The 18,040-nt window shown below is 39.6% G+C and overlaps 2 protein-coding genes across 2 annotated transcripts; both read left to right on the forward strand.

The window, feature by feature from the left end:
• The first annotated feature begins 233 nt into the window (after window positions 1-233).
• On the forward strand, window positions 234-6,395 carry LOC149813991 (E3 ubiquitin-protein ligase WAV3-like). The gene is made up of 2 exons (XM_089991362.1): window positions 234-722; window positions 4,144-6,395. Exons 1-2 carry the CDS (start codon window positions 510-512, stop codon window positions 6,115-6,117), a joined length of 2,187 nt encoding a protein of 728 aa, XP_089847488.1. The 5' UTR covers window positions 234-509; the 3' UTR covers window positions 6,118-6,395.
• An 8,208-nt stretch (window positions 6,396-14,603) lies between these two features.
• Window positions 14,604-17,171, forward strand: LOC149813992 (large ribosomal subunit protein mL102 (rPPR5)-like). Its single transcript, XM_089991243.1, has one exon. It carries the CDS (start codon window positions 14,604-14,606, stop codon window positions 16,998-17,000), a length of 2,397 nt encoding a protein of 798 aa, XP_089847369.1. The 3' UTR covers window positions 17,001-17,171.
• Window positions 17,172-18,040: the final 869 nt, after the last annotated feature.

Consider the following 18,040-nt stretch of genomic DNA (forward strand, 5'->3'; position numbering starts at 1 on the left):
GTTTGGTAATTCAAAGGGAAAGTGCTTTCTCGGGTAGCGCAACGAGGGTCATGGACAACAAAAATTCTATGGAAACCAGGGCCGTTTATGAATTTTGACCTTTCTACGTTCAACCATTGTTTTTTTTTTTTCTTATTTAATTGGTAAAGTAGTTTTATTTTATTTATTTATTTTTCTTGGGTTTTGCATAAATAAAGACGATTTCCTTGTCGATCCCCAATTTCCCGTGCTGCTGCCTGTTGCGATGAGCGAGAAAGGTCAAAGCGAGAGCGAGAGGGTGAGCTGTATCAATGGCGACCCAAGACGAACAAGATCGAATCGCGCCGACTGTTCCTTCTGACGTCTTCCCTTATCTTCCTTCTCCCTCGTTCTGACTAAATCCTCTCTCTCTCTCTCTAACCCTCCTTCCTTTATTCCTTCGTTCCTCTCTCTCTATATCATCATCATCATCATCATCATCATCATCTTCTTCTTCTTCTTGTGGTTTCTGTTTGTGTTTGAGTTAAAGGATGGGAAGTCGGTGGCGGAAGGCGAAGATTGCGCTGAGCAGCCACCTTTGCGCCTACGTCCCGAGAACCCTAGAGGATGAGCCATCGTCGTCCGTCGCGGCAGGCCGACCCTCCGACTCCCGAGCAGCCGAGCAGCCGGATTTCCATCCCTTGACGCCTACACCGTCATCGTCCGGCCTGAGGCTGTCCAAGTTCTCCAGCAGATCCTCAAAGGTGCGTCCTTTTTTTTTTTTTCTGTTTCTCTCGTGAATTCGCCTTCTACCTTTCTTATTTTGCTCGGTGTTTGGATCTATGGTTTTGCTTTTTACGCTCTCTCTTTTCGGTTCGAAGAGGGATGTTTTCGGTGTTTGCGTTTGGCTGGTTCATCCGGTTATTGCATTTTTTTTATTTCTATGTTTTCTTTTCTTCTCGCTTGCTTGTAATGTTTATTTTTCGTGCAAAGTTTTCCAATAACTTATTTCTTTGTTCTTCTTTCCCTTGATCCCTAGGTGATGATATATATATATATATATATATATATATATATATATATAGAGAGAGAGAGAGAGAGAGAGAGAGAGAGAGAGAGAGAGAGAGAGAGAGAGAGAGAGAGAGAGAGAGAGAGATTTTGCATATATAAGTAGGGGAAAAAACTATGTGAATCCTCTGGAGGGGGCGGGGGGTTAGAGAATTTTGCTTCGTTAGGGACGTTTTCTTCATTTTTTAATTCGGTTGGTATCATGTTGCATAATTTTGCTAGATTTGTTGAGCTCCATTCTTCGAAAAACTTTTGCTTTCTTTTCTTTTCCTTTTTAAATTGGACATCTTGACGTATCATTTTCTTCATTTTCTCGTGGAAATGCCATTATTTAATTAAGGATTATAATTTTTTTAGCAGTTTGATTTCTATCGTTCATTCATGATGAGTTTCCTTCTGAATCATTAATGAGCTCAGCCAAAAGAAAAGAGGGGAAAACATAAAGGGATTACTCTTGGTAATTTATAAAGGGAACGACATAGAAATCTCCGTCTTTTTGTGGACATTTTTGCTATTTCCAGTCCTGGTTGTTTCACTGACAAACATCTAGCAGAATCTGGGTGCACGCTAAATTTCAAAAATAAAATCTATTTAAATATCCTGAATTTGGTGTTATGAGAACTTTTTTTTAAAATTAGCGTTAATATCTACGGTTGATTTATCTTTACTGTGGCGTGTTGGACTTTTTCTCTTAAAGGAAACTGTCGCTTGTCTTGTTGCGGAAGAGGAACCTACAATCAAATTTAGCATACCTTTGAATGGTGAACATTTTGTTGTCCCTGTCTTTAACATGGTTTTGACTTGGGAATATTGGAAAATCTTCAGAGAGGTCTTGGTTTCAGGACATGAATGACCCTTAGTTCATCTGTACAGTTATACAGGAATTTGGGTTTTGACTCTCCTCTATGTTGCAAATGAATGATATTGGAATTCTTGGACTGCTGTGTGCACTGAGTGTGTTTTCTTTGTCTGTGATAAAATCGGTGGTCCTCATTGTCTGTATGCCCTTTATGCTTTTGATCAGATATTCAAGTTCTTCTCCAGACATATTTTACAATGGATGCACATTATTTCTTGTTTGAAGTCTGCCTGTTCATATGTTGGCACCTATTTATATAAAGAGCTTGCTGTTATGTATCTATCTTTTCAACAGTCTTCCTTTCAAAGTGCTCTCCATTGTGAAAACCCCATGAAGAAACTTCTAACTTGAAAATTTTCTCAATATGCTTGCAAATTATGGAGTGGCATGATCTTTATCACATTTGTCATTTCAGTGCAGGATGAAATCATTGGTTCTGATATTTAAAGACTAATTTTCTTCATTTATGGGGAGGAATGGTTCTCAAGATGGCAGTGTTTTTTTTCCTGTAGACTATAAAGGGACCCTGTTTCATTTAATTTTGGAAATCTTGTATGGCTCAAATGGTGTTTATTTTTTTCAAAAAGTGCTGTTAACATTCAATCCCAGATTTTTTCATGTTTTCAATGGTAGCAATTTCAGTGTTGATCATCTGTTCACAAAGTAAATCTGTTCTTTATCCTAATGATAAAAAATGGTTATGTCCTTTTTTCAGTATGCTCAAGTTGGAGAAGCTAAGTTCAAACCTGTTGTCATGTAACATTTAATCTTCATCCCTCAATACTGTAGCACTAACTACTATTATTAATCCATATATGATGAGATGAATGCTAAAGCTTTGGTTGACTATTTGGTGTTGGTGATTTCCAAGAAGTTATTCAGTTTCTGGTTAAACTGAAAGGGTGAACAACTACCATTTCTGAACACCTCCTGTGTGTTCTTTTTATTTGATTCCGTGACTCACCATGAAGAACACAACTTGAGACATGGGAATTCAGGCGACATGCATCAAGTCTAAGTGGTGAATCACATCTAACAGTGAAACTCTTTGACGTGTGGTGCATAATTTGTGTGGGTGAAGTGAAGAAGTTAAATAGCCTGCCTTTAGATACCATAGTTGACTGTAGAGTGTAGACTGAAAGCTTCTCAAGTCCTCTCTGTGTCCTGAAGCTGCTTCATCATTTTGATATTCATCAGCTACATGACTTTCAAGATGTGATACAAACATGAAATCTATGTTTAGGTGGGCAATCTGAGGCAGTCAGCTTCTTGGCATTCATGATATTGACTAGAAAGCTTAGAGAACGTCCTTTTCCTTTCATGGATTAGTTACTCTTTCGTATCCATGTTTGTGGCTTTTGTTACTTGTAGTTGTGAAATTGTTATAAATTGGCTCTTGTTAATGTCTTCCCTTCACAATAGACAATTCTCTGCTGTAATCTTTCAAAGGTTGTGGATCAAATATTAAGGACACGGTTTCATTAGTCATCTTGTATCAAATGATTTAAAGAAAATGTGATTTCCGCTGTTGGATAGAAATGATTGGAGGAAAAGGATTCATGTGGAAGACCCAAAATGAATTTCTTTTTGGTTCATATCGCTGACCCCAATTGTTTTGGGATGAAGGCGTAGTTGTTGTTGTGTTGTTGTTGTTGTTGTGATTTCCGCTGTTGGATGACATGTCACAGCATGCCCAACTTTGAAAGAATTACTCCATGAAAACCTCAAATCCCCTGAAGACAACTTTTTTGTTCTTAAGACCATTTGATTGCCTCCCTCGGTCTGAGCTGCATAAAGGCCCTACGACCATAGATTTTTGTAATCCCTCACCCTCCCCTGGTTAAGCCTCCTCAACTGGCAAACTGATCATCTTCTTTCTGGGATCAAGGCTTTCTTCTCAATGCTGCATAAGTGAGCTTGAACGAATAGTTTATTCAATGGAATTGTTGAAGTGCTATTGTTTGTCATATGAATTATGAACCATTAATTCACTGCAGTGACTGCTAAAATTTTTGTCAGTATCTAGGTTAAAATTTGATTACTTTGTCTGATGCACATTGGGGTTGGACTCATCCACGCTTCTTGTTATTGTTTCTTAATAATGCTTGTAGTTGATACTTGACATGATTCAGTCCAAGTCTCCTCATGTCCTATGTAATAAATTAGCCATGTCGGCTTTCTTTTGTTTGTAAGATTGTTGATTGTTAGTTTCTAAGTTCTGTGCTTAACTAATCATTTACTTCCTATCGACAATGCAGAGGTTCTGTGCTATATGTCTTGGCACTATGAAACCTGGACATGGTCATGCCCTGTTCACTGCAGAGTGTTCACATATCTTTCATTTCCACTGCATTGCTTCAAATGTGAAACACGGCAATCAAGTATGCCCTATTTGCCGATCAAAATGGAAAGAGATCCCATTTCAAGGTCCTGCTGCAGATGTCATTCATGGAAGATCAAGAATCAACCCTTTAGATTGGCCTCACGATGATGGCTGGATGACCCTCATGCGTCGCTTACCTCCTCCCCGCGCACCTCTGGACTCTGGACGACAATTTAATCATGTGTTTCATTTGTCTGACCCAAACATATACAATGATGACGAACCTTTAGATTCCTCACTTTCTGAATTGTTGGGAAGAGATCATTTGGAGAGCATAGAAGGTCTTCCTAAAACAGTGGAAATGGATACATTTGTGGAGTTGCCAGCTGTTTCAGCTTCAGTTTGTCGTGACAGCTTCTCTGTACTAATCCATCTGAAAGCACCTTCTGCAAGATCGAGACAAAGCCAAAGAAATCAACGATCTGCCTCTCAATCTCATCGTGATCGTGCACCTGTTGATCTTGTTACAGTGCTTGATGTGAGTGGCAGCATGGCTGGGATCAAACTTGCCTTGCTCAAGCGTGCAATGGGTTTTGTCATTCAGAATCTTGGGCCATCTGATCGCCTTTCAGTTGTGGCTTTTTCATCCACTGCTCGCCGGCTCTTCCACCTCCGTCGGATGACTGATTCTGGCCGGCAGCAAGCTCTGCAAGCTGTAAATTTATTGGTCTCAAGTGGTGGTACCAACATCGCTGAAGGGCTGAGGAAGGGTGCTAAGGTTTTAGAAGGTCGGAATGAAAAAAATCCCGTGTGCAGCATTATCCTTCTGTCTGATGGGCAGGACACTTACAATGTTTCTGCTGGATCGAGCCAAAACCGTCAGACACAAACTCTTAACTACCAGGCTTTACTGCCGCTTTCAATTAGACCCAGTTCACAACAGGGCCAGGCTCGGATACCTGTTCACACGTTTGGATTTGGTGCGGATCATGATGCTGCCTCAATGCACTCGATATCTGAAACTTCTGGTGGCACGTTCTCCTTCATCGAGGCTGAGAGTGTGATTCAGGATGCATTTGCACAGTGCATAGGTGGTCTCCTTAGTGTGGTGGTTCAGGAGTTGCAGGTTTGGTTCGAGTGTGCGGATCCTAGTGTTAGTATCAATTCAATTCATGCTGGCAGTTATGCCAGCAGTGTTTCGGATCATGGACAGAGAGGGCTGGTAGATGTCGGTGACTTGTATGCTGAAGAAGAAAGAGATTTTCTGGTTGATGTTCGCATTCCACCATGTAGCATGGCAATTCCCTTGCATGGGGAGTTGGCGGTTCTGAAGGTTGGATGTGTTTACAAGGATCCGGTTCTGCAAGAGCTGGTTAATGTCGATGTCAATGGGGTCGTAATTCAACGTCCAGGAAGTGTAAGCCCCGATCAGAATATTGTATGCATCGAGGTGGATAGGCAAAAGAACCGGCTGAAGGCAGCAGAAGCAATGACAGAGGCTCGAGCATTAGCAGAGCAGGGAAATCTTGCTGGTGCAGTGGCTGTGCTAGGCAAACAACGGATGGCATTATTGCAGTCTGTGGCTGCTAGTGCTGGAGATGGGCTGTCCATGGCACTTGATGCAGAGCTCAAGGAGATGCAGGAGAGAATGGCAAGTAGGCAAGTGTACGAGGCATCTGGACGGGCATACGTCCTCTCAGGTTTGAGCTCACACTCATGGCAGAGGGCAACTGCACGGGGTGACTCGACGGACAGCACGAGTATCGTTTATGGCTACCAGACTCCTTCAATGGTGGACATGCTAATGCGGTCTCAGACATTGTCTAGTTCTAGTGGTCAACATAACCGCACATCAAGGCCACCGATAAAACAATCTCGGTCTTTCACAGGACCGCTGCAGCCACGGTAAATTCGAAGTTTTTTGGTTGCAAATTAAGGAATTGCCGTTTTATTTTCTGACATCTCATCTGCCGCACGTCATGTTAAGTTTTCCCATGCATTTTGTAAATGAATAAGGGAAAGGTGAAAAGCCTTGGTTTTAAGGTCTATTTTTGGGATGTACATACAAAAGGGTTCAGTCTCTTTGGGTGGGAAAAAAAAGAGGGAATCGGCTTTCATGTCTATTGGATTTAAGTATTGGGGGTGGTGCATTCTTCAAATCATTATAAAATACGATTTGCTCTTTTATTCTTTTTCTTGATATAAAGGGGGGCGTTTCCTTTTCATTTTCTCACACGGGATTGGCTTATTGTTTTTTTCTCACATAAGGGAAGGGCCTTTCATGGGAAACGGCGGGGGTTTCTAAAATCTCTTCTTTTTTTTTGCGAAAGGTAAGCTGGGGTTAGAGTGACCTCTGCCAGTTATACAACTATACCATTGGGTTTTGAACCTGTAACATCCTAACACAAAGTGACTGATGGTGGGTTTATAATTTTTTTTTTGTACTTTTACTTTAAGAAACTGCCCCAGGCGTAGAGACTGAGCTGCTCTTGCTCTGCCTGCCTGCCGTACTTACGGTCTCTGTCCATATCACGTAAAACTTAGAGGGCCTATCCCTCGACCCCAGGGAGTAGCCAAACTTCGACTTATGCGAGGGTGACGCCCATGGGATTTGAACCTAGACCACCCATCAAGTGGTTTAGGCTCCTCCCACTACGGCAAACCCCTTGGGTCGGGTTTATAAAAACTCTTGCTAGCTTCGCTATCCCATGTTTTTCATTATGTATTTAAAAATAAGAGCAGCTTGGTTTGGTTTTGATTGTTGACCAATACGATATGAATCAGCCGATTCAGGCCATCACTTTCCCACGAAAATCAGCTATTTACAAGTTGGAATCAATCTGAATCCTAACTATATCCAGCCTAAAATACTGATCCAATCTAACCTAAATCCAAAACTAATTAAAAGTTGTGGACCTTTTGGTAAACACAAATCCGATCAGAATCTAAATTTGGATCTTACTGTAAGAGGGTGTTTGATACACTGGACAAACACTGCCTGGACAAGGCAGGTGGTATTTGTCCATAACTCGCATGGGGTGGGACTGGTGCATCCCACCAATTTGCATTGCTCAAGGACCGAGCAGTTTCAGTGGGGGCCACTTGTTACGGGATATCAAGTGCATGACATTCCGCCCAGGGAGCCACTTTGTCAATGGGCGAGAGTTTTCCTGCGTGTCAAACACACCCTAAGGGTATGTTTGATGGCTTATCCAGGAATGGACTAACAGAACACTGATTTTGTTTGTTCCGTAACAACTGTACCAAGTCTAACATTTGTTTGGACCGTACTCGGATGTTGTGTTCCAAATGTCCGTTGTGTGGTGACAACGTGTGAACAACTTGGATAGTCATGAATAATGGATTGGGCTACTTTATTTTGGATCATATGACCCGATCCACACATCATTCTACATATTTTAACAAGTTTATTATGGATTTTTGCCCTGAATATGGATCTCAAATTAGATCCAAAGTCCACTCATCACACCATTATGCACCAAGTTGGTTACAATTGGATAGATCTAACTTGGAACTGGCTTAGGAAATGGGAACAACAATCAGCATGAAACTATTTAGCTGTATGGTACAGAACCTATCTGAAATAGTGTGTGAATATATTGTTTCATGCAGCCAATCCGGATGACCTAAAAAGACATTTTATATGAGAGAGGCATTGTTCTGCCAGTGCTCAAATCCAAATTTCCAAGTAGGTTCATGGTATGATATTTAACTGCTTCAATGTCATACCACTGAACCACTTTTAGGATGAAATTTGCCATCAATCACTAAAGAAAATAGATAGATCCATCACTTTGTGTTAAGTACCCAATCTTCTTTACCCTTAGCTCCATGCTTAATTCCTATAACTTTGCATGGTAAAAGTCATGGCTTTGCATGACATTTTGACCCTGTGGACGAGTTCACATGCATCTGTGTGTTCATGTGTATAATAATAGCATCAGTTTTCATCTATGTCTTGCAAGTTCGATTTTTTTTTGAAAAAATATGACATAATTACATGAATTTTTTTAGTTTTTAATCAATAAAAAACTCTTTTTTAATATTTTAATATTAAAAATAATTTTTATTGAAATAATACTTAAAACTATTAAAATATTAGCAGTATGTGTCGGGACTCATGTCATTACGGACACGCCACTAAAATGGTGTGCCCCAACCACATGGGTTTTCCTTGAGAAATAAAGGATCAAGCCAGAAAATATTTTCTCACAGGAAAAATGAGAAATTGATCAAATATTGGATATGAATGAGACCTTATCCGAAAGATCTACCTAGATCCAAATACAGCAATCAACAGAAGACAAGAATGCAAACACGAGTCTAGGAACCGGAGCTCCGGGACCCAAAAATCAAGATCTGATCAAAATAACAGGTTTTACCTAAGTAAAAAACCAGTGACTTTGCTACTGATTTTTTATGTAGAAAACAAAGAAAAGATTTTAAACTAAAAGATATTTTCAACGGTGCTTTACTCACTGGGAACCGACAAACCGGTAATATGATATAGCCCTAAGAACGCTCCTAAAACAAGAGATGAATGGGCACTGTTGCGCCTATTTTGTATGATCTTTCTATTCTTCAGAGACCATAGAATCAGAATTTGAAAATATGCTAAACATGATAATCAAAGAGTCGACTGTCTTCTTTCCAACAAATCCTAGAACGTTAGAAAGCGACTTACTGTTGGAGAAATATGACCCTATCAATTTGATAGTATTGACAAAGACATAACACAAAAAAACAAGATTTGGATCCTAGATGAGCTCAAAATCCAAAAATCTAAAAAAAAAAAACACCAAAGTTACTAACCTTGCAACACTAAATCTCAAAAATTTGAATCTTCATATCACACAAACAGTCCCACCATGATCGCCATTCTATGAATCCCTCCTTTGGTTTTTAAAAACAAATAACTAAAAAAAAGGTTTTCCATGAAAAATTTATTTTAGAAAATAGATCCAATTACTTGGATCTGAAATTGAGATGTGGTAGCTATTCTTCAAGATCTTGCATCTTTCATCCTTTGTTAAGTAGGGATCAGCTTGACTTGGGACTTTTGATCTTCGTTTTTGGGGCGACAACATTGCAAAAATACGTACCTCAGGTACAAAAAAGATGAGTTTGATGATGTGAGCCACCAAAACTTAAAAAAAATGAAAACACAAACAATATACCAACGTTAGCAAGATCTAAACTTAAGAAAACAAATGAAATAGATGAAATATAAATAAAAAATACCAAATCTCACATCGACTTTAAGTAGCCCTTTTGCAATTGACGAGCGTGATGGGAGCACAGGCAACACTTCAACTTGGCGCAGGCTCAAAATATATGTGAAATCGGGATCTAGGTCCTAGACTAGGCCCCAACTAGGTTGGGTCGGCTAGGTTAGATGGTCTAAGCTAGGTCGACTAAGCTAGGCTAGGCTCTACAGGGATTTCAATAGAGTAAGGGTGCTACAGGAGACAAAAACCATATCCTCTATAAGGGGTGGCTGCCCTATTTATAGTTTTCATAATAGATCCAAATATATTTTTTGCATATTTGAGATCCAAATAGATAATGGTTCATATTAGATTGATTCAAAAGAAGAGCTAAGATGAATCCAAGGCATGTTGCCTTCAATAAAAGTTTGATTTTTGTAAATAGGATTTCGAAAAATGGATATTTCGGTTTATTTTCGGAAGGTAAGTGGCGAGGATAAGGGATGAGTGCACTTTCTGAAAAGAGCACTCAAAATTTAGAAAAGACGAACGGTAATTTATGAGAAGTGGTCGTTGTTAATAACAATTGAATGTATTGTTGAGGGATGCAGATGTCACGACAATTCAAAGTGAGGTAATGACAATTCAAAGTGTAATAACGACTATTTAATGTGTCATTAGCACCCAAGAACTTGTTTTAGTCATAACTTTTTATTCCTATATCGGTTTGACATGGTTTTTTGGCTTGTTAGAAAGCTGAAAACCTACTCTTCCACTTTTTTTTTTGGTCAAAAACCTTAAAGAAGTTGTTTTGAAGGTAATCACATGAAAGCTTTTGTGGTGAAATCAAGGTTTTAAAACCCATGACTCGAAACTCGACTCGTTCTTTATTGACTCGTGACTTGGACCGGGTTTTGTTAACTTTTGATTTTAAAAGAAAAAAAAATATAATTTGTCTCAAACCATGTTTTTGAGTAAACATATAGTCTCCAAATGTCCGTAAGAATATAAAAACTGCAAAGAGCTATAGAGGTTTGCTTGAATTTGATATCTATACAAGCACTTTGACTAATTCATGACTTGAATTAGAGGATGTGGTCACCATGAGTTCAGTCTGCTACTACCTACGGTTCCTAAAATGGCCAATCATATATGCTAGCTTGTTTTAAAAGTTTCAATTCCCTCTCTAACAAATCCATAAATGTAAAATAGGGATATATGTGCATAATGCCCAATATCAACATAAATAAGTAATTTTCTCATGTATGAAAACTATGCAGGAAATATATTAATATTTGAATATGTACAATGCTTGTTCACATAACAAATGGATGATGAAACCTAAATGTGACTTCCTATAGGCACATTTGACCCTCCATATATATAGTGAGAATCATTTCTTTAAAATATTTTGCTAGAATAAGTTGATAGCACAGGGTGAACAGTAGTTCGAATAGCATGGCGATTTTATTCTATGGATTTAAATGATTTTTTATCTTTAAATGATTTTTATTTTCTTTTTTATACAAAATCTGGGGGTAACCCTTGTTAAAATATATGTACTTATATATTTCAAAACTGTAATTTGAAACTCAAAAATCAAATTTCAATCATCCCAGAACTCGCCCGAGTCAAGCCCGAGTTTTGGCAAATCGAGTTTGCCTTGCCGGGTTGACTCGCTGGAGGGCTGAGCCGAGTCGAGTCAACGAGTTGACTAGGCGAGTTTTAAAACACTGGGTGAAATTTGAGGATTTTGGTATGAAAAATATCTTCGTCTAATATGGGGTGTCTACAGAACCATGTTTCCACTAAAAGGAAAAGAAGTTTACTTCAAGAAGAATTAAAATGATCAATTTTTTGAGCTGAAACACAACCTTTAGATTATAGAAAGAGATACCTGGCAAATGAGGATATGAGTGTGCATCAAAAATTTATGCATCAACATAGAGGAACCGATGGATAGAATTGCATGATCTACTATCCCATCTATGAAGGGAACAATAATGTCTTGGGCTTTGTATATTACATGAATTGTGCATGTGTATACGAGAAAGAAGTTTGAAAGTATTGTTTTTTCAGTTCTAACCAAGGGAATTAACCTGTTGAGATTCATTCCATCTACTCCCTGTGCATACCACCATAACTATATTAGGGCATAGTTGAATCTTAATTTTAGGAAATTTGGATGCTCATATTGCATAATCAATATATGCAGGGACTATGAATGCATGAGTCCATCCAATATATGTAGTGCAATATCGAAATACAAAACAACCTATCTCCAGTAGTCTAATTCAGCAACAAATGTTAAATGGAGTACCTGCAAAGAGGTTTTGGGATCAAGCTCTCATATTGCATTTTCCGTTCTACTAATGTTCATGATAGTTTGCAGATGCATCAGTTCTACCATAGACATTCAAAGAATCCTTACAAATTTAACACCAAAAGATAAAAAGAGAGGTAATTCATTACTTTATAGTCTCCTAAATAACCCATCCACACCCTATCAGAAAAACGAGAAAAAAACCCCACAAAAAGGATCCTCTCTTCTTTATCTTACCACAACAGCACGGGTTATATAACAAATGCACCAAACAAATAATTCATAGAATCTCTTCCAAATGTCCTATTATTGTTAAACGTACTCTATTACTAGAAGACCTAGATCTGGTTAATTTGTGTTCTGCTCCTACAATAATCATGGTTAACAATACATCATAATATACCTATACATTTCATTTGAAAACAAGCAACTGAACTATGTGAGAATGTGGTTAAAAATCACAGAACCATGCCCAAAAGACTGAATCCAAGCATAAGCCCAAGTCTTCAGCTACACATAAGATCAAATCTTTAAGGGTTTAAAAACAATGATCATGCTGAGTTTTAAGAATATTCAGATACCAAGGTAGGGAAAATTAAGATGAACACTGTTGACCAGTCACAACATTACTTTTATGGTCAAGCCCATATGAATTATGTTATGTTTCAAGCACTCACGAAAAGCTTTCAATGCCTTTCTTGATATGTAGCTGCAACTGAGAGAGAAAAATAGATGCACCTACACACATATAAAACACACCTTGGCATATGCAGGTGTATCTACTAGACTAAAAGGAATTTCAAGCATGGGGGTAGATCTCTAATAAAATCTAATAATAGTTAGAGAAGTGATTTGAACTCTCACCATGCATCAAATGCTTTATAGGCATCAAAAGGATCAAGCGTGCATAAAAATCTCTTATTTGTTTTCCTGAGATTATTAAAAAAAATCTTTTATTCTAGCTTTCTTGCTAACTTCTCTATATTTTATGCTTTGCCATAGTTTTGGATGACATAATAGTGAATAAAAAGACTAGCAATTTTCCAGCCTTCCTGCTATGAAAGTGGATTTTTGGATAGGCCACGTTCTCATATTCTAGTGCAAAGCAGCACAAATGAACTTGAAAGCCCTTGGTTAATCTTTGTTAGATGCTGCTAAACCACATGTCGCATCCGCCCCCTTCCTGTAACTTGATTCCCAATTAGGATATCCTCTGCAAGAAACAAAAAGACTGCTCATCTATCTTAAATCAAACAAATTTCAGCATCGTACCTTAAAGACAGATTGATGTGCAAATGATGGATAAAATGTGTCACTAATCTAATCTTTCAAAATATGAATAATTGATATAGATAACCATTTTAGTTAACACAAGAGTGAGTCTACGCACAAACCAACCACACTATTTGATATAGTTCCATATGTTTAAAATCTAAAATCTCGGATTGGATCTAAAAACTAAAAAATGTATATTCAAAATTTTTTATTTTTCTTAAGTTCTTCCCATATCTCTTGCTTAAAGAATAGGCTGCACCCACCCAACAAAAAAATGTAAAACAAGAATAAGAAGACTAAACCGCGGATGCAAATTCACCCAATCGAAAACCACCACACGCCGGCCCGAATCCTCCTGTCACAAAAAAAACAGAATATGATTCATAATTTCAAATGGCAAAGTAGAAATATAGCCTTTAAAACTAAGAAATTGCCCATAACCCATAACTGGTGCAATTAAAAACTAATTTTTGCCGATCCAATGCCAAAAACTGAAACCCATATAGCAATGTCGACAAAAAACACAGCAAAATATCCGATTTCCCTCAAATTCTGAATCAACTGAGGCATTCAAACTGAAAAGACAAACTCAAAATTAGCTCCAAAGAAACCTAGCCAAAGCATCATGTAAATATTTCAAGAAAAAGGAAAAAAATTATCAAAATCTGAAGAACAGCAGACAAAAATCACCTCAATACAAGATTTTACAAAATTTACGATCGATTGATTAACCATCAACCGTCTAAAAACACCAAAAGAGCAATCCTTTTCACAACGAGCATAAAGAGGAAAACAAAGAGGATAAATTTCTCTCAAAAAAGAGAGAAGGGAAAGCCGAAAAGGGAGTACCTTCGGAGCCAATTGATGAAAGCTTCCCAGAGGCCCATCGCCGGTTCGCCGGAAAACCAGAAACCGGTCAGATTCTGATCGGATATCCAACTATATCCAGAAACAATGGGTTAGATTCTGATCTGATATCCAACTATATCAGATCCGTTTGCAGCCCTAGCCATGATCTTCGACCTTGGCATGGTGACAGCTTTTACTCCGTGCAGAGTCTTGGCGGCCCGCAAAACTAGAAAGAGCTTGGCTGAGTCGCCCTTGACCCTGGCCAGGGTGACACCCTTTATCCCATGCTCAATCCGTCTTGTGGCCCATCAGATCGAACACTACAACGAGTCCGGTCAAGATGACGGGCACTACCATGTCTAATCATGGTATCGTAAGACTCAGAGTGTTCGGCTTTTGTAGCCACCCATCCTCGGTAGCCATGAGCCATTCCCTGGTCGAGGCCAACTCTTGCAGATTAAGCAAAGTCAAACTAAGTCCAATCGAACAAAGAAGTCGGTTCACCTACTGGGGACTGACCCTCAGGTTCGAACCAGTAGCTTCGAAGTCCACACCCTAAACCCTAAACCCTCAAAAGCGTTCCCCTTCGCAACTGGAGCAGGAAACCGGCCTCCTTTTCTGCAGGCTGAGGTAGAACTAGTATCTGCAGCAGAACTCGCACCATGGTCTTCTGCTTCTGAGAGCTGAACCCCTTAATCTCCTTCCATTCTCCACAAAGAAATGGCTTCCAAAATCACAAGGCAGGCCCCCACCAAGGCGATGCTTCTCTCTCTCCATCACCCACTTTCTTCATGGAGCTCGAGGGCCCTCCATTCTTACTCCTCTCGCCATTTCCTTCGTGGGTTCTCCTCGGATCGATCTCCAGATCTCACAGAACTGGGTTTTCTTGCCGTTGAAGACCATCCCTCGAATACCCAAGGTGTAGTTTCGCCAAAGAGCGAATCTGCAGCCATTGGGGATCAACATGCTAAAGATCCAGCCGTTGGTGGCGAGCCCTTGAACGCCCAGGAGGAACCAATCTTTCCTGCGAACGAAGAAAGGAGGCAAAGAGGTAAGCCCAAAACCCCAGGAGATGTTGGTGCGGTTATCTGTAGAATGATGTCTAAAAGGGCATGGACGACTAGGTTGCAGAACTCCATCAGGTCATTGGTTCCCCAGTTTGATCAGGAGCTGGTTTTGAGTGTCTTGGATGGTGCTAAGAATTACGAACAAGCTCTGAATTTCTTCCGGTGGGTCGATAAGACAGGTTTCCGGCACGACCGGTCGACCTATCTCAAGATGGTTCAGATCCTTGGCAAATATCAGAAGCACAACCATCCCAGATGCATTATTTTTGATATGCAGAAGAGGGGTGTTGACTGGGATGAGCAGTTCTTCATTGAGCTCATCAATAGTTACGCGAAATCAGGGATCGTTCAGGAAGCCGTTAAGATTTTCCAGAAAATGAAAGACTTGGGGGTCAAGCGCACTGTTCTATCGTATAACAATTTCTTCGACGTGATCCTGAAACGCGGGCGGACGTTCATGGCGAAGCGTTACTTCAACACCATGTTACGCGAGGGAGTGACGCCTAATCTTGTTACTTATACCATTTTGATCTGGGGGTTCTCTTTGTCTTCCAAAATGGAGACTGCCAAGAGATTCTTTGAGGACATGAAGACCAGAGGGCTCGTTCCTGATGTCGTGTCTTATAATACCATAATTAATGGTTTTTGTAGGATCAAAAACATGGAAGAGTCTGAGAGGTATTTGGCAGAGATGAAGAGCAATGGGTTGAAACCTGATGTTGTTACTTTTACATCACTGATCAAAGGGTATGCTTCCGCTGATCGGGTTGATGAAGGGTTAAAGTTGTTTAATGAATTGGGCAGCCATGGAATCAAGCCTAACATGCGGACGTATGTTACCCTGTTACCTCATCTTTGCGAAAAGGACAAGATGACCGAGGCCCATAAGCTTCTGAATGAGATGGTGAAGAAACGTTTTGTACCGCGTGACCGTTCAATCTTTTTGACGATGATGGCTGGCCACTGTAAATCTGGTAGCATAGATAATGCTTTGCAGGTACTGAAGGCCATGAATAAATTGCAGATGCCAGCTGAATCCATGCATTATGGAATCTTGATTGAGAACTTTTGCAAAGTAGGGAGGTATAAAAAAGCTATTGAGATTTTAGATGAGGTTTTGGAGAAGGCAGTATTATTGAATCCAGTAAGTTGTACTGCACTGGAAACCAGAAGTTCTTCTACAATGGAACCTGGTGCTTATAATCCAATTATTGAACACCTTTGTGAAAATGGGCAGACCCAAAAAGCAGAAATATTTTTCCGGCAGTTGATGAAGTGTGGTGTTGAGGATTCGGCTTCTTTCAATAATTTGGTTATGGGGCATTCAAAGGAAGGAATGCCAGAAGCTGGTGTGGAGCTCCTTAACATCATGCGTAGGCGAGGAATCGCTCCCGATGCACATGTTTATTGCTTGCTTGTGAAGAGCTTCCTCAAGAAAGGAGATCCAGCAGAAGCGAAGGTTTCACTTGATGGTATGATTGAAAGTGGCCATTTGCCAAGCTCCTCCTTGTTTAGGGAAGTAATGGAGAGTCTTTTTTATGATGGTAGAGTTCAGACTTCAAGCAGAATTATGAAAAGTATGCTGGAGAAGGATGTAAAAGAAAACTTGGACATTGTTGCTAAGATTTTGGAGGCCCTTCTTTTGCGTGGTCATGTTGAGGAGGCTCTGGGACGGATTGAGCTGATGACGAATAAGAACTGTCCGGTTGATGTAGACCATCTCTTGGATGTGCTGTGCAAGAAGGATAAAACCACTGCTGCTCTCAAGTTGCTTGATTTTGCTTTGGAGCGGGATTACAGTGTCAGCTTTTCAAGCTATGATCTTGTCCTGGATGCTCTATGTTCTGCTGGAAAGACTCTAAATGCATACGCCATATTGTGCAAGATCTCTGAGAAAGGGGGAGTGACTAACCAAAGAGGTTGCAAAGCCCTGATCAAAAGCTTAAATGCAGAGGGACACACGAAACAGGCTGATATTCTTTCGAGAATGATTTTTGGAAAGGATTCCAGTTCTAAGAAAACAAATAAAGGTGCGAAAATTTCATTATAACTAGGAGTATAGGGTGTCAAATGTTTTTATTGTTCCATTTCCATGACTACCTTATCAACACACCAAGTAGCATGAAAAACCTGTAGCTTTCATTTTAAAAAGAATGACTAGGAAGCAGCTGCTCCTTTTTGTTTCTCATTTATATTCTTCTCTTTTGGTTGGACTGGTGGGACTATGAAGCTCTCTCTTTTCTGATTTTTCTCCCTTGTTCCCCTTTATTGATGTATTACATTCTCATGTTCATGGAAGATGAAGATATGACAGAGTGGTGTTAGAATGTAGATGGTCTCCTTAGTTGTTCTGGAAACAGTGATTCACTTGCAATTTTTCAGGCCACGTCTTTGTAGATCTCACCCTATATTGGATCCTATCCTATTTAAAGTCTAGGGATAGGGAAACCTGATGCTTACATAGGGAAGACCTCCTTTTCTATCATCGACTTGAAGAGAAGTCATCCTTTCTATGTGCTTACCTACCATCTTTTGTTGAGGCTTGTGTTCGTTTTCTGCTGCCATATGATCGAAAATCTACAAGGGCTACACTAGATAAAACTAGGGAGCTTCTTTCTTAGAATGTGAGCACACTGCATGTTGTCATTGTTGGTAACGAAGCATTTGGCAACAAGACTGGAAGTGTCAGTGTGAAAGTCCAGGCTCCACTTGGATCTGCCACACTCAGGCTGATTCCTTGTCTCTGTTGTTTGGTTCATAGTACTGTCCATTGTGGACTAGAGATGCCTCAATGTAAACAACTTATGCTGTTAATAAATGCCTTCCTTTAATTTCTTTTCCCCTTCAAAGGTTGTTGATAGTGAAGCATATGTATACATGAGGTTCCTGTGATGTATCTTCAAACCCTATCTGAAACTGAAGTAATATTGTAGAGCTTTTGCTGTATTTAATCTGAAACTGTTTACCCTGTGTTGTTTGTGTGTGTGTGTGTGCCCGCTTGCATGTTGTTTATAGTATCTAATGTAGCCCAACTGTGCTTTTGATCCTCTGGAATGATGGAGTACTCTGAACTGTGCCTTCCAAGTATGG

This window comes from Nuphar pumila, chromosome 16 (genome assembly GCF_984573655.1).
Source record: "Nuphar pumila chromosome 16, dmNupPumi1.hap1.1, whole genome shotgun sequence".
NCBI lineage: Eukaryota > Viridiplantae > Streptophyta > Magnoliopsida > Nymphaeales > Nymphaeaceae > Nuphar > Nuphar pumila.